The 16,697-nt window shown below is 39.3% G+C and overlaps 1 protein-coding gene across 3 annotated transcripts in view; it reads right to left on the bottom strand.

The window, feature by feature from the left end:
• Window positions 1-16,697, bottom strand: part of TTC13 (tetratricopeptide repeat domain 13) — a 35,940-nt gene that overhangs the window by 4,568 nt on the left and 14,675 nt on the right. For 2 of the 3 annotated variants that reach the window (XM_053382476.1, XM_053382478.1), the window contains 10 exons: window positions 14,771-14,912; window positions 13,721-13,895; window positions 12,447-12,603; window positions 9,842-9,972; window positions 8,930-9,062; window positions 7,801-7,893; window positions 5,382-5,465; window positions 2,629-2,713; window positions 1,303-1,412; window positions 307-442 (listed from right to left, as the gene is read on the bottom strand). In XM_053382476.1, coding sequence (XP_053238451.1) covers window positions 307-442; window positions 1,303-1,412; window positions 2,629-2,713; window positions 5,382-5,465; window positions 7,801-7,893; window positions 8,930-9,062; window positions 9,842-9,972; window positions 12,447-12,603; window positions 13,721-13,895; window positions 14,771-14,912 — 1,246 coding nt within the window. The remainder of the gene's footprint in view (window positions 1-306; window positions 443-1,302; window positions 1,413-2,628; window positions 2,714-5,381; window positions 5,466-7,800; window positions 7,894-8,929; window positions 9,063-9,841; window positions 9,973-12,446; window positions 12,604-13,720; window positions 13,896-14,770; window positions 14,913-16,697) is intronic. The other variant, XM_053382477.1, reaches the window with a different exon arrangement.

Genomic DNA, 16,697 nt, shown 5'->3' with positions numbered 1-16,697 from the left:
GCTATAATTGGAGTAGAATGCGGCTGACAGAATGTGAACTGGTATGGTTTGTTGAAACATTTTGAAAAGCTGCCTATCTGCTTCTGAGACAAAATTCAAGGTGCTGATGTTGACATGCCAAGCCTATGATGATGGTGATGATGACAATTTGCATACCACCCTTCAACCAGTGATCACAGGGTGGTTTACAAATGCCTTGAGATGCAAATATCTGAAGAAACATCTCTCTGTGTATCAGCCTGCCTGTGCTCTTAGACCTTTTGGGCTCATGATACTAAAAACTAATTACATAATGGAAGATCTTACCCCAGATTCTGCAGATGAAACAAGTAGTTTTCCTTTGGTAGTTAAGTCTTTATAAAGAGCATCTATTTCTGCATGATACAGTTGTGTTCTTTCTTCTGTTGTCTGCGTTTCAACTGAAAATAGTATGCTCCCAATCCTGAAAATATATGTCTGCATCAGAGGCATGTTTTTAAAATAAACACATACATTCAACAACACGTACATAAACAAACACATACAAATGTATACAGATTATATACGATTGGTTAAGTTGCTCTAAAATGTATTTCAATAATTTCCAGTTGAATATAGAAATGAGTGCAATGTTACTTTGGCTTCAGAGACCAAATATCAAAACTGAAAAGGCAACATAAAAAGACAAAGCAGATTTTTTGTTAATTAGTTGGTAATATTTTTAATCTTTTTTAAAACACACACTTGCACAAATATGGCGAGATGATTATGAATGGGCAGAAGCAGGACCTGGTGGAACCTACCCTTTAGCTACTACATTGCCCATATAAAAATTTAGTGAGTATCCCTGAAAAGGAAAAATACAGAATATTGCTTTGATTCCCTCCCCCCCTTTTTCACAGAAGAAGAGTTGTTATACTAGTATATTAACTGGGGAGCATAAGCAGCAAGAACAAGGGTGGCTAACATGTGCCATCCAAACTGTATACCTGAGAAGCTTCCAATATGGATAAGGATAAAACTATAATAAGTGTACACAACTTACAAGGTGTTAGTAAAGTCAGATTTTGGTTAAGTGTTAGGACATGTTTGCATGGATTATATGGGTGTAAATATATTAAATTAATACCACATTAAAGCACATAAAATGCAGCTTTGCTGACAAAGTTTACTACAGAAGGAAAACCAAGCATATTTGAAATCTGCCTAACCTTTGACTGCTATAACACTGTCTTCAATTTATTTTTTTAAAAAATAATTAAAATAAAGACTAGTAAGCTTTTGCCTGTAGTTTACATGATATAAAATAGAAACTTAGCTTACTTATCTCCTGTTATGGTGATAGTAAATCCATCATACTCTTTTCCTGGATCTTTGAGGCTTGGGACTTTGGTGTTGACCGTGAATCCATCTCTTGTTTTACTGTGGAGCTGCTTTCAAACAAATATCAAAAAGTGGATTTTGTTTGTTTGTTCCATATTACAATTAAGACAATTTCAGCTTTCCTTTATACTACATAACTAGGTAAAGGGTAAAGGGACCCCTGACCATTAGGTCCAGTCACAGACAACTCTGGGGTTGCGGCGCTCATCTCGCTTTATTGGCCAAGGGAGCTGGCGTACAGCTTCCGGGGTCATGTGGCCAAAAATATAGCAAGGTTTCTTTCCCATTAAAGTTTACATCTAACATGCATTTTTCTCTCTCACTGCTAAAAGAATTTCATCTATCACACTCAGGGGAGCTCTTAAAAGTAAGGAAGGTTTGCTATTTGTGGACTATGGCCTCGCTAAACATATGCAAATATGTTAGAGCTCTTTTTAGGCATACCACACAACAGAGAGGTGCTAAAAACATAGAAGAGATAATAGTTTTCCCCAGTTGTTGATACTTGGGCTATTTCATATTTTCCTGTTCAAATATCAGATGCATGTTGACATTCTTCTTCCGACATGGAAGTCAGGACCTACACAGGAAAACCATTTTGTCAACAGCCTTTAGAGAATTAGTGAATTATTCAGCTAACCGCTTTCAACTAATAGAAAACAGCACCCTCAAGGTTATACATTCAATCTCAGAGGGGATTATTTTTAGCTAAAACGGTTGCTAAATTGTGAAATTCTGCCAGTTTGACCCTATGAATAAGTAACACATCACCCACTCTGACAAAAGAAGTGTTGGCTTCCTACTCAAAGTTATTCACCTCTTTCATTTCATGCTATTTGTATCTTTTCATTTATATGGTATTTGTTAAGTCTTCCTTGTAATGAGTACTTAAAATGCAGTAAGATCCATTGAGCTTATTTTCTTTACTATGGACAATTTTGCAATTAAAAACCTCTTCATCATTCCAGGAGACACTAATAAACACCCACAATTTGTTACAAAACACTGTAATACACAGAAAACTAGCTTGGAGTTTAGTGAGCTTTCCCTTGCAAAATGACCTTCCTCAGCAAACCCTCATTGTGTACTAGAAAAAAATCATATCCAAGTTTAAAATGGTAACTTTAAGTCCATTTCCACTTTCACATGAAATTTGAAGGATCATCACTAACTAATGTTATTTGCATAATCTTATTTCTAATATTAACAAAAATACAGTTATTTTGTGGGATGGGAGAGGAATTGGGGGGGGGATAGAAAGACTACCTTCATTATTGGAAGAAGATCTTCTACTTTTTGCACTTGCTCCAGAGCTTCTCGAACGTCTACTAGTTCTTTGTGGTTATTAGCACTAAATGGTTAGACAAAAGGGTTCAATAGAATTTCAATTAAATATTTTGTTCTAGTTTTTATATTAATGTGAACATATTCTAACAAGAAAACACAATAGCTTTTTAGCATACCTAGGTTATGTTGCTGAGAAAATAACCTATACAAGATAACCTATTTATATACAAAGTTAAACCTGGTTGGCATCCGTGTGTCTTGGGAGACGATGGAACAGTGTGCTGTGGGTGTAGAGAGAGATACAGGAGAGACATGTTTCACTGAAGCTGGGGCAGATGAAGGTGTCTGGTTGTGCTGATGCAGATGCACCACGGGATTTCTTCTCTTTGCGCTCTTCCCAATGGTCATTCCTCCACCAATCATCATTATGGATACTGACCTATCTGTCTGTCTCCAGGCACTGCTGTCATCTGCAAGGGATTCCCACATGGCAGGGTTGATGTTGCCAGGCTTCATGCATATCACTTTTGTAGACATTGTTGGCAGAGTTGGTCTGCCAATGGGCCTAGTGCCTGAAGCGGGCTCCATTTAGAGCATGCCCTTGGAGATCCTGCCATCTTCCATTCTGTGGACATGACCTAGTCAGTGTAGACGCTGCTGAGACAGGAGTGCAAGCATGCTAGGAATGTGGGTTTAGGAAAGCACATCTTTGATTGAAAATCTGTCCTGCTATGTGGTATCCAAAATCTTCCTGACACAGTGGATATGGAAGGCATTGATGCATCACTCCTGATGGTTGTAAGTTGCCCACAACATACTTCCATAAAGCAGCATGCTCAACATGCAAGTCTGGTAGACCTTCATCTTGGTATTTGCAATTTCCTAGGATGTTAGTCTTTGTCAGGTAAGGCCAAACTCCCTGCAGGCTTGGGCAAAACGGTTGATGAGTCTCAGTAGAGCTTCCTCAGAGTGCACTGTCAAGGCTGTGTCATCTGCAAGCAATGTCTCTCAGATAAGGACCCGCTGCACTTTTCTTGGTGCAGGGACGTGCCAGATTGAACAGACCCCCATTGCTCCTTGAATGAACACACCGTCTTCAGTCAAGCTGAATGCATATGAGAGCAACAGGGAGAAGAATATGCTAAAGAGAGTTGGGCGAGAACACAGCCCTGTTTCACACCACTCTTTATAGTTTAATGTTATAATGAGCCCGTGTCCCCTTCTCTGATGTGACTGCAAGGAGACTGAAAGCATTTGCTTCCATTTTCAACTAATCATGGTTGTCAGTAGGTATGAAAGGGCTAAACTGCCCTTAGTTTTACCTACAGTTTATCTGATTAAGGCAACATCAACCATCATTAAAACTAACCACAGTCTACCATTATGTCCAAACTGGGACAAACACATCTGATCTCATCAGAGCTGCTCCACAGGAGGAGCATGGGAACTTGAGGCTCATCCATGATTATTTCCATAGCAATAACTAAAATATAGTTTAGAGTTATGTTGAACAAGGCAGACTGAAGCAGTACATACTGCTATTACTACACCTTTCCCTTCCTGATATTGTCCTGTGTTAAAAATATATATGTTGACCTGTTGTTCCATCTTTCTATTTTCATTTGTAATCTTAATATATATGTATGTTCTACCCCACCCTTAAAGGATTCTGGAACAGTGACTGACTCTTAGGGTGAAATAAAGTGACATCTTCATAGTCACTGAGTGAGCTTCACCACTGAGCAAGGGCATTTCCCATATTCAACTTGACACTCCAGCTGCTCTTCAGCTTTTACTCCTTACATTCATGCTTCCATTTCTTTACTCTTCATCATCTTCTCTCCTGTTAAGACTTTTAAAAAACAATTATCTCAATAAATACAGATTAGTTTTCTTCTCTTGGCTCTTTTTTAGTCTTCTTTCCCCTTCTGCTGCTACTCCATTCTCTTCTATGTTGATAACAAAAATAGATCTTCTAAAATCTTCTTCTTCAGCATTCTCTTTGGCCTGGCTTTCCCTGACCATAGTTTACACCTTTCCTTCATCATCTTCAAACTTGCCTCAGCCTCCTGGCTGCATACAGTCAATCTGACAGTCAGAACTGCCAACGTCCAAGTTTTCAACGTTGCTAAATTTTGATAGTTTTGTCTCCTGCTACTGGAAAAGCATTTGTTTATTCTCTCATGCTTCTTTTTGGTTTGCCAGTTTTTCAGCTTCACCCTCTCCTCTCTGTTCTTAACTCTGTTGCCCATTCGGTTTATTCTGTATCTCAATTTGCCCATATTTTTCCTGCGTTACATCCATTTATTGAAATTCATCTCCTTATCAGAAATTATTCGTTACTATGCTTTTACCTTTCGGCCCCTCCTTATCTGTCAACCTTTTTCTTTCTCTCCCGCTGCATTATTATCTTTGCTCAGCCAATGCTTTCTTCTTTGAAAAATCTCAAGTCATTTCTATTTCACGTTTCCATCATCACTTGCTCTCTTTTCTCTGAACCTCACTGACACCTGAAATCTGCACCCTTCTGTCTTTTCAATTGTTTATGCAATGTTTCAAACCATTTCCTAAATATTTGGTTCTAGTCTCTTCTTTCCCTCCCCATGGTCTCATCTTGTTTAGATTGTAAGCCTGCAGGCAGGTTGTTTTAAATATTACTGTGCAGCACCTAATTCTTGAACACTATATAAAAATTTGCCGTATTAATGCAGGAAAAGGAAGAATTTATTTACCTATGATAAACAAGGATCCTGTCTTTGATAAAATGAAGCATCTTTTCAAAATATTCCAGATATCTTATGTTAACAACTTGTCCCCTGCAGAGAAGAACATTTTTAAAACGGGACATTAAACAGATAGCAAGCATTTACATACCATTTGTGAAAGTACATATATGATTTCTATGTGGTAAAACACTGGAGTTCAAACTTTGTTCAAGGGACTCTACTTGCCAGAGAACTTTTGTGCATTGCAAAGCATTATGGACATGTTATAGCAAAAATCTGTGCGTTTCTACTTAGAAGGGTTCCATGAGACTCATTGGGTTCAATGAGACTTTGAAATAATGGAACTTACTGCTGAGTAAATTTGCATAGATTGCACTGTTAACAGAACATTTTTCAAGTGATATTTACAAGGCAACTTTGACAAATAGCAGATTGTACCACACAGTTTTAATCTTTGATAATTTGTGTATTCTCTTTAAAAATATTAAACTGACAAGAGTCATTGTTAGCATTTAGAAGAAAAATGATGTAACTATATAAAATTAAAATTAATTTGAGTTTTATTTTGTTTCTGTACTGAGGTTGTCTTTACAGGCAAGCAGACTTAAGAAAACTGGGAGCAATAGTTATTAGGTCCTACATCTATAAAAAATTATTTATAATATTGAAGTCTTAAACTTGAGCCCTTTGAACTTATTGAGCTACTCAACATTATGCATGCACTGGAAAGCTGTAATCATTTTAGGCATGGGAATATTTCACCTAATACAACTTTTCAGCCCTGCTCAGGATATGGTTACACAGACTGCCCATAATTCATCAATATTTTCCCCCAAACCAGAGCCATTGAAATGAAATGAAGGAAAACTCATGCACTGATCATTCATTTCAAGATTTATGCCCACTGGATTATATTTGCTTATATCTATTTAAACTCTCCAGCTAAATTTTCATTCTGAGCACTGCTTGCAAATACGAATTTTTGTTTTCCATCTAGAATGTTGTTGATGTAATTGTCCAAACATTCATGAACAGTAAAAAGATATGTCTAGGGCGCAGCTAGCCACACAAACACATATACCAAAGGCAAAACTACATACCATTATTGCACTTGTTGAAGTCCCTTCTCGTTTCCAAGTCTACAAAACAAGATTTCATAGAGCAAGCTTTATAGCCGCAAATACCAAGAAACAAAGCTACTTGTCAATCACAGGGGTTAATTAGGCCACTTGTCTTTAATTTCACTTACCTGAGCCAATGGTGCTTAATTAGTTTAATTAAACCTGCTATGAGAAACAAGAACTGCATAATAATAGTGATGAAAAGAAGCCTGGAAAAAAGTGGCAGCTTAAGGCAGATTCATCAATGCAGTAAATGGAAAAGCAAGAATCATATTAGCAGAAGATTTTTTTTCTAAAAGGAGCAGAGAAATCATAGTTCCAAATTATTTATTCAAACTTTCCACTTCTAGCACAACCCACTGCTGCCTGTCAAACACTTTCTATGCTGATGACAAGACATTTCACACTACAAAATAAGCTATGATGGATCTAGTAAGAATGCAGTGAGTCTACAAGTGAATTAGAAGTTAACACACTTTCATGGTAGGCCTTGTAGTTATGCAGTCAGCATATATCTATGCCAAGCAGATTTTAGAACTTGACTTTAGATTTTCAGAAAAGTTTGATATGGATCTAGTTAAAGAATATAAATGAAGTCAAGGAAATAAAAATCGGAAGGACCCAAATTGAGTGTAAAATATCCAGCTTGTACAGTGAAAGGTTGATGCTATTGGTAAAGATTGGACAAAGAAATAGAAATAGAAGTAATTGGTCAAAGCAAGAATGCAACAAGTTCTTACTAGGAAACTTACAAACTTTGGCAGCTTAAATATATGCTCCTTAGTCTAAACCCCTGTGATTGACAATATTTTTGTAGTGTTCTCTGCCTTTCCTTCTTTGTGGCTGCTCTAATACCAGATATCTTGTTTTGTAGTATAGGAGAAGAGGGAACATACAACAATTGCTAAGCTATGCTTTGAAGAGAAGTGGGCTTGTGATGAAGCATAATGCAATAATGAATCAGTTGTGCTGCATATATTACCTTTCAGAAATGCCTGGCAAGATTTTAAGTGTAGCTGTGGGTTTCTGTGTAGGAAAAATACCTAACAGAAGGCAGTACTGAAAGATATTGGATTTATTTGTTGGACTCCAAAACAGTGTAGATGTACAATTCCAGCTCCTCAGGAAAAGGAAAAGAAATATCTAAAGGAGGCTATAAAACATGCAATACATTACATACTCATTTGAAGAAGAAAATGTCAGAATACAAGTTCAGAAATCCCAACACCGAGAACTCCTATGTGCAAAATGTGTGATTCTGGCACAATTTCTTATGCAAACAAGGTTTCACTAAAGCATCATACCTGATTAGATTGATGTGATTATTAAAGCCTCTGCTAAGACTTCGAGCTGGCATTTGGTCTAACCACAGTACAGGCTGGTCTGGGTCAGCTATCCTGTAAAGAGACACAACATCAACACTGCTTACAGATTTGGTAGTTGTATTAATTCAGGTTTAATTTTTTCATCTATTTTTAAAGAAAGCTTTTATTGCTTTCTTCCACCTACAATAATGGGCTAACATCAAGAGTTAGAGGAAATTAACTTGGAGATCAGAATCAAACTAATTCCTAAGGGATGTGGGGCGGTGGTGTCGGGAATCTGGGCAACCAATCTGGACTTTGGGGGGGGCACCTCACCATAACACAGCACCAATAATGACACCCATGGCCAGCAGCACTGCCTGGGAATGCACCCCAAATGCTGACCTGGAAGCCCTCTTACAGTTGCAAAAACATAAGCATAGGAGGAAGATTGGGGCCCGACTGCAACACGTCCGCATTCATAAGGCAGCTGGCAACATTGCCAAGGAAGAGAATGGGAAGGACAGAGAGAATCACTGAGCCTTTACATCTTACAAAACTGGTTAGCTCTTCAGGAAATCAAGGTTATCTTGGTGATGTTCTGTACAACTATTGCTATAACCAAATCTGAAATGTTAAGAGGAATGAAATAATGGACTTAACTTTATTTACTTTAGTTTGCAAGGAGAAAGAACTTTTGTTTCTTGATCTAAGAAGTTGGATTAAAGATTCAAGTTATGCATCGCCCTATATGATACATAATGTGCATACTACTATGAAATGTAAAATTAGAATTTGCATAAGGGGTGAAGTAGGGGGAGGAAAGCATTGTGAAAGAGAGAAAAGAGAAACCCAACATGCCTGGGTCAAGCAGTATAGGAAGGTCCAAACACTATGATTTGCCCTGTGGCCTCCAGCCTCCAGGGATGGCCCTAATTAGAAGAATTAAATAGGCAGGGCTATAAATCATGTAATCAACAGCAGAAGTAATGATGTAGGAACCACAAAAATCTATAAATACTTCCTCAGTTCACTTTGCCTCTGCCTTTATAAAGTCGATACTTGCTTAGCCTACAGTTTAGTACTCTTGATAATAATAATTCACAAACTAAATTTCTTCCTTTATTACCTTCGCCATTTCACAGCAATGTCAAACATATCTCTCCACTGCATCAGCCTGGTTTTTCCATTAATTCGTACTTTCGAGTTCACCCACGTTCTCTGTACAGCTTGCATTACTTCTATCACAGCTAGCCCCATTGCTGAACAACAAACAGAAGTAGGTTACCAGTGAAGCCCACTCACATTTATACTTGACATCTAAACGTGAGGCAGAAGCTGAAGCATCAAAATAGTGCAATTCTATGCATGCCCTTGAGGGATGCGGGTGGCTATGTGGGTGAAACCACATAGCCTAGGACTTGCCGATCAGAAGGTCGGCGTCTCGAATCCCCGCGACAGGGTGAGCTCCTGTTGCTCGGTCCCTGCTCCTGCCAACCTAGCAGTTCGAAAGCATGTCAAAGTGCAGGTAGATAAATAGGTACCGCTCTGGCAAGAAGGTAAAGGGCATTTCCGTGTGCTGCTCTGGTTCGCCAGAAGCGGCTTAGTCATGCTGGCCACATGACCCGGAAGCTGTACACCGGCTCCCTCGGCCAATAAAGCGAGATGAGCGCTGCAACCCCAGAGTCGGTCACGACTGGACCTAATGGTCAGGGGCCCCTTTACCTTATGCATGCCCTTACTATGTTCAGTAAGGCTTACTCTCTAAGTAAGTGGGCATAGAATTGCAGTCTAAGAGATGCAAGTGGATGACTGCATAGGATCTAATATTTAATATCACTGGAGGTTGCTGCCTCATTAAGTATTCACACTTTACAGTACATAATGGACTGTAATAATTATTAGTAGTTTTCTTTTATGTATGAATAAGCTGAACTACCATATGAATAGAGCATGTTTTATTGCTGAATATCCAATGCTAATCACAGCAAGCGCCATTATACTTTTAATTCCATATTTCAATAAAGTTTTTCCAGTGTACCTCTATGTACTCTCTTGTTTGGAAGAAATCCAGGGGTCTCATATTGCATTAGGGAACCCAACTGATCAGCAACACATATAATCTCTTGCATTTCGGGTTTATAGTTTTCAAATTTCTGAAGTAGTACATCCCTTAAAATCACAAATAAACCCAGGATTAAATATCAAGATGTTTTATTACATAGATTATATATTAGTAGCAGCCCGTGAGATAGACAAACATTAGAAATATCGTTTAAGATTACCAACCCCTGCCAAGGTTTATTGCAGCTTTCATTTTTATAACTCTATTTGGGCATAAATAAATAAATAAATTTGTCCACTAGCACCTCAGAGACCAAATAAGTTTGTTCTGGATAGAAGCTTTTGTGTGCATGCACACTTCTTCAGATACACTGAAACAGAAGTCACTAGACCCTTATATATAGTGGGAGGGTGGGGTGGGTTTTTTCTCATAAGGGTAGTAGGAGATGGGTGATTGACCCAATGGATATGGTAAAGCTGTTGACTGTTAACGACTGCAATTAGTCCTACAGGAAAACTACTGTGCTATTTCTTTTCTGATTGAGTCTTACTTACTTTGCCAAACCTTTATTAGGCATTGCAAATATAGGCCATCATAAAACATCCATATATATATATTTATATATACAAATAAACAGGCATGTAAAATATTTAATAACGAGGATTTTCGGTGGAGTTTCTTCCCACTCTAAGAGATACTACTGACAAAAACTCAGCCACCCTGGCAGTTACTTCTGGGTTAATGTCAGACCAATAGAATCTGATATTTTCATTGTGCCATGATGTTAGACTACCCCAAAAAAAGAGGATAGCAAGCATTTACATAGCTGGTTGTACAATGGACAGTAGAAAATAATACCTTCTACAGTGTCCAGCACATTCGAAAAACATCCGCAATGTCTATCATTTCTGGAGATGTTTAAATATCTGCCCTTGATGAAACCTGAGGGGAAAAGATTCAGTCGGGGTAACATAAAGGCTCTGTGTTGGACTGGAATTATTAATTTTGTAATATAAGTGACCCTGTTATCTGTTGTATTTAAACCATAGAAGTCACGGGATCTGATGGAGTCCAACAAACATATTGAAAGGTCAAGGACCGCCTGTTCACATCCATCTAAAGGAGTCTTAACTTCTGCTTATCCTGCCAGCAAGAATACCAAGATCACAACTTCCAAGTGCCCTCTGAACAACCAATAGTTAAGCAGCCTCTAACAAATAATCTAACAAATTCTGTTTCAGAGATCATCGAGTTGCTTTCCAGAATTCTTTCATTTGCAGGAATGTCACATACTATACAGAGTCCTCAGCTTCTGAGGAAATACAACTGGGGGAAAAAAGAATAATCCAGAGTTGCCTTTCTTAAGTGAAATGACAGCTCCAGAGCCACAACACACCATAAAATTTGAATTGTTGTGAAAAATAAGAAAAATAAATAGAAACATTTGCAGAAACTGTTCTTTATAGTACAGACTAAAGGGCATACTGTAGAACAATGAAGCCACTTTCTGCACTAGCTTTTCATTATTTTGGACCTCTAGGATTGAGGTATTTGGTTTTCCTCAGTTTCAAGAACAAAATGGACCATAAATTAATATTACTTATTATGCTGTCCACCAACTAAGTCCCCTTGGCAGGTTAAAAAGTTATGGATCAATAATACAACCAAACAACATATATTAAACATCATAAACTAACTCAGTAAAACCAACATAAAACCCAACACCAGCACAAAACCAGTATAAAAGTAGTATAGAACAGCAAGAAACTAGTATTGGGAAATTGGCGCTAGAAATCTGAAATACAACAAAAAACATACAGGGTTATGACTAAGTCATACTCAGAGTAGTTCATTTATTTCAATAGGTCCATTTTCAGCAGAACACATTTTTGGAGTTGGTGCAGGCTAGAAATCAACTTGTACCTGTTACAAACACATTCTATAAAACCATAGACTGTATTTGAAGCCATGCGATTAAAGTTAAACCTTGAACTACCACTAGCAAACATTTCCAGTAGAGCCCAAGAATTGGTAAATTTAGTTACCGTATTTTTCGCTCTATAAGATGCACTTTTCCCCTCCTAAGAAGTAAGGGGAAGTGTGTGTGCGTCTTATGGAGCGAATGCAGGCTGCGCAGCTATCCCAGAAGCCAAAACAGTGAGAGGGATCGCTGCGCAGCGCCCCCTCTTGCTGTTCTAGCTTCTGGCTTAGCCGTGCGAAGCCTCTTCAGGGTACGGGGAGCCTCTGGGCTTTTCTGGGAGGTGGGGGAAGGGATACGGCAGCCCCTCTGTCCCTTCCCCCACCTCCCGCAAAAGCCTGGGATAGCCGCGCTCCCTTTAAAGAGCTGCGTGGAGCGTGTGTGCGGCTCTTGGGGGCTTCTCCCTCCTTGGGGAAAAGCCTGCAAGTGCCTCACACACGCTCCTCGCAGCTTGTGAAAGGAAGCGCTGAGCAGAGCCTGGGATGCATACAGGCTCTGCTCAGCGCTCCCTTTAAACAATTTCCCCCCTTGCATTCCCCCTCTAAAAACTACACGCATCTTATGGTCAGGTGCATCTTATGGAACAAAAAATACGGTACTTACTTTATATGTGGTTGTAGTCCTGGCTGTTCTTCATAGTCTTCTATGAGAAAAGGAAGATTTTTGGCCCAGTGATCTTTAAACTTCCCAGGAAGATCCATATCGATATTGTATTCTGTAAGTGGGGTATCAAGGTGGGCATGCAGATAGCGAGAATATTCTGTGAAGGAAGTAAATATCATTTAGCCCCGTTTCCTGCAAGTCAACTTACAATGATCTCTAGGCGAAATGCTTTTCAAGCGATCTGCAGTGCTGAAGAAAAACACATAAGGAGCTCATATGAAGTTGCTTTATACTGAGCTGGATTCATCTAGCTTGGTCTTGTCTACACTAAGTGGCAGTGGCTCTTCAGCGTTTCAGAAAGGCATTTCTCCCAGCCCGACCTGGAGATGCTAGGGATTGAACTGGGACCTTCTACACATGCTCTACCACTGATCTATGGCCCTCCCCCAAATCCACACACAAACTACAACCATGTCAATGTTTACTGTTTACATGCTGTAACTGGGGACCTTTCCATACAAAAGCACTGTACTTCCTTAAAGTAGTATAAACTTGTGGATCATTTCCCTAATATTTCTTCCATTAGCAGAGATTCTTTAAGTGAGGAACTTTCATCACTGCAACCACTAAACCTTACAACTTCACAATGCCATTTCAATGTACTCCACTTGAAGAATTTTTTGGGCGATAAATTTTCTAAATAATTAAAATAATATGTCTCCTTTTCCTTGAAATACATACTTAACTCTTTGGCAAACTGTATCCAATTGATCAGGGTACATATGGACAACTGCACAAATTCAGTCTTTATTAAGGAAAAAATATCCTGAGCCAATAGTTACATAAGTAGTCATATACATAACTTTGTATTTTCAATTAAAAACAAATCTACAGAAAGGGCATGCCAATTAGCAATAAATTTCATGGATAGCTAGGATTGATGTACAAGCCTAAATAAGTACTTTTTACCACCGTATGTAAACCTGAAAAAAACTTTCTGCTATGTTTTCTTTGAGGTAAGAAAGCTGTAAAGAATTTCACAATACAGTACGTACAGCAATTTTTAAAAAAATGTGCACAAATTTGATACTTAAGTTAACATAGGTTTCAGCAGTGCTATTTTTCTAGAAAAAGAGGTGCTGGAACACACCATGAACCTTGTTCTCTTATAATGGCAATGGTGCCCACCTGAGAGGTGCCGGAACTGAGTTCTAGCTGAAAAAGGTCCTGGATCTGGGTATGAAACAATGAATATTTCATTAGCAGCAACTTACCTCTGAGGTATTTCACTTTCAGGTACTCTGTACTAGCTTTCTGACCAGGCAAAGGATCATTTAACATAACTTTAGTTTGAGCTTTTATTCCTTCATAAAATTGCCCCATAGCAACGTGACTAAGACCTTTCATATACTGGCACACCTCATTATATGGTTCTAGTTGCAGACACCTCTAGAAAATTGAAAAGAGAATAATCAATACATTTGTGAGATTGCAGATAAACAAACCACAGATCTTTATTTACTCTTTATCCACACATCCATGACAGTAGAAAAGTAATCTGTCCCAATCGGCTGAAGAAGATTGGAAAAAATTTAAGGACTATTTACAGAAACATTGTAAAATTTAAGAAAGTTAGATGGTGTTGGATTGAAATTGAGAGGTTTCTAGCTGCAATGATATATAAGAACATAGATGGGGGGGGGAAAGGGTTTGAAAAATAAGGTAATGTTACAAGCTGTAATGCTTTAAATGAAGGATTTGCTGAACAAATAATCTTAATTGGGATACAAGAAGGAGAAGTACGAGGAGGTCTGAGAAATTTGTTATTTAAAAGTATGGTTTATGAATTTTATGCCTGTGTTTAATGTTTCTGTTTGTTTTGTTTGTTTGTTTGTTTAAAAAATTGGAAAACTTAATAAATATTCTTTAAAAAAAAAAAAGAAAAGTAATCTGTCCCAGCCATCTTGAGTCTATGTGGAAGTTAGAAAAAAAGGAGAAGCGATGTGCTAGTTTTTAAAACAAACAAGCAGAAACCTTCCACAGGGGAAAGGCTTTTGTCCAGTCCATTTCTACTGTTATCCACTGGACAGAAATTTCAAGACAGTCTTTCAATCTAAAGGAAGCCCTCAAGAAGGCTGCAACTTTTCTTATATATGACAGTGAACATGAAAGTCTTTGTGATTGTATGCACATTTGAGAGCTTAGTAGCCTAAAGGTGTCTCATTTATGTATGTATGTTTGTTTGCATATATAATAACCACACACAGGACAGACAGATATGAGTATATATGATGAAACTGCTGTAACTCTTCACAATTGCTTACCTTAAAGTTTTTCAGAGCTTCATTCAGGCTACCATGATGATAAAGCATCATTCCCCCAAGTTGTATTGTCTGAACGTGATTTTGATTTAGCATCAGTGCCTTTTGAAAGTTTTCTGTAGCAGCTTCAAAGTTACCAAGCTCTCTAAAGTGATAAATAAATAGCAAAAAACAGGAATTAAAATGTTTATTTAGCTAAGTTGCTATTTACTGAAATTAACCAACGTGGGCTCTAAAAATCAGTATCATATTAAAAATATTTTAAACAATAAATCTGTGATTTTTTTCAAGCAGCAATCCTACATGCATGTACTGAAAATTAGGCCGCAATTGTTCCTACTCTTTAGTAGATATGTATCTGACTGTATTATCTAATTTAATCTGTTTAAGATATAAAAAGACCAGTCAGGAAAATGACTTTGAAAGTACAGTGGTACCCCGCAAGACGAATTCCTCGCAAGACGGAAAACTCGCAAGAAGAAAGAGTTTTCCATTTTTCGAGGTGCTTCGCCAGACGAATTTCCCTATGGGCTTGCTTCGCAAGAAGAAAGCCCATGGGGAAATCTCCGGGGACCTCTTTTAAAATGCTGGCGGTCGGGAGCAAAGACTTTTGCCCACCGCCGGCCTTCAGAAGAGGTCCTGGACCTCTTCTGAAGGCCGGCGGGGGGCCAAAAGTCTTTGCTCCCCCCCGCCTGCCTTCCCGGGACAGCGGAGACTTCTCTGCTGTCCTGGGCGATCTTAAAATGCTGGCGGGCGGCAGCGAAGTCTTCGCTGCCAACCCCCAGCATTTTAAAAGCCCCCGGGACAGCGGAGACGTCTCCGCTGTCCCGGGCGATCTTAAAATGCTGGCGGGCGGCAGCGAAGTCTTCGCTGCCAACCCCCAGCATTTTAAAAGCCCAGAGCTTGCGGGGCGGGAGGTGGGGAGAAGGGCTTTTCTTCCCACCGCCAGCCTTCAGATCAGCCTTCTGAAGGCTGGCGGTGGGAAGAAAAGCCCTTGTCCCCCTCCCAGCCTTCAGAAGAGGTCGGGGGACAGACTGTCCCCGGACCTGGTCTGAAGGCAGTTTCCATAGGGGGACTTCCGGTTAGCGCCAGCGCTTAATGGCGGATTTCCCTCCGAGCTCCGGAGGGAGTCTGCTCTACAGGTTCGGGTCCTGTTGTTACGGCGAAACAGGGACCCCCAAAAATCACAGGTGGCGAAGCCTGTGAACAAGGAGACTCGGCGGGCACCTTTTGCGCCCCCCCAAACCTGCAAAGAGCCTTTTTAAAGGCTTCCGAGCAGCAGCGGGTGAGCGGCGCGGTGCTGAGAGTTACCCAGCCTGTGGAGTGAAGCCGTATCGCCATTAGCGGAGAGCGCTGACTTCTTCCGAAGAATTGGATCTAAAGAAAGTAACTACCCGTGAGTAGGATTAAGGATTAAAGGATTAAATTGAAGCTAAATCTGAAATTTGGAACCGAGACGGGAAAGGTATAAAAAGGAAGTCTACCTTCCCGATCTGCAGATAGATCAAAGCAAAGAGACTGTTAAGCTGTAACGGTAAGAGAGCCTTGCTTTTGACAAGAACAAAGCCATCGTCAGAAAATAGACCTCCTCCCGTAGGCAGGAGCCGGGGGGAGGAAATTGCATTTTATTCGCCTGCATGAAAGAGGGGAATTGGAACTTTGTTGCCGTTTTAACACCCTGGGGACGGGCTGCCTGGACAGGGAAGCCGGCAGGAGGTTGTCTGCACGTTAAGGCAAAGAAGTAACTTTTGAGCAACTTTGGAACTAACTTTTCTGATACAGTGTCCCTGTTATATAGACTGTGTTGCATTCAATTAAATTTGAGGATAATTGATACTGTGATTTTTTGAGGAGATATGGGGGACTCTTAAAGAACATTTTGTTTCAAAAATTTTAAAGTGAAGTTAGTGAGTTCCCCCTCTAGAGGAGA

Source organism: Podarcis raffonei, chromosome 3 (assembly GCF_027172205.1).
Source record: "Podarcis raffonei isolate rPodRaf1 chromosome 3, rPodRaf1.pri, whole genome shotgun sequence".
Lineage (NCBI taxonomy): Eukaryota > Metazoa > Chordata > Lepidosauria > Squamata > Lacertidae > Podarcis > Podarcis raffonei.
The sequence above is the reverse complement of the archived record's forward strand: the minus strand, read 5'-3'. Positions and strand labels throughout refer to the sequence as shown.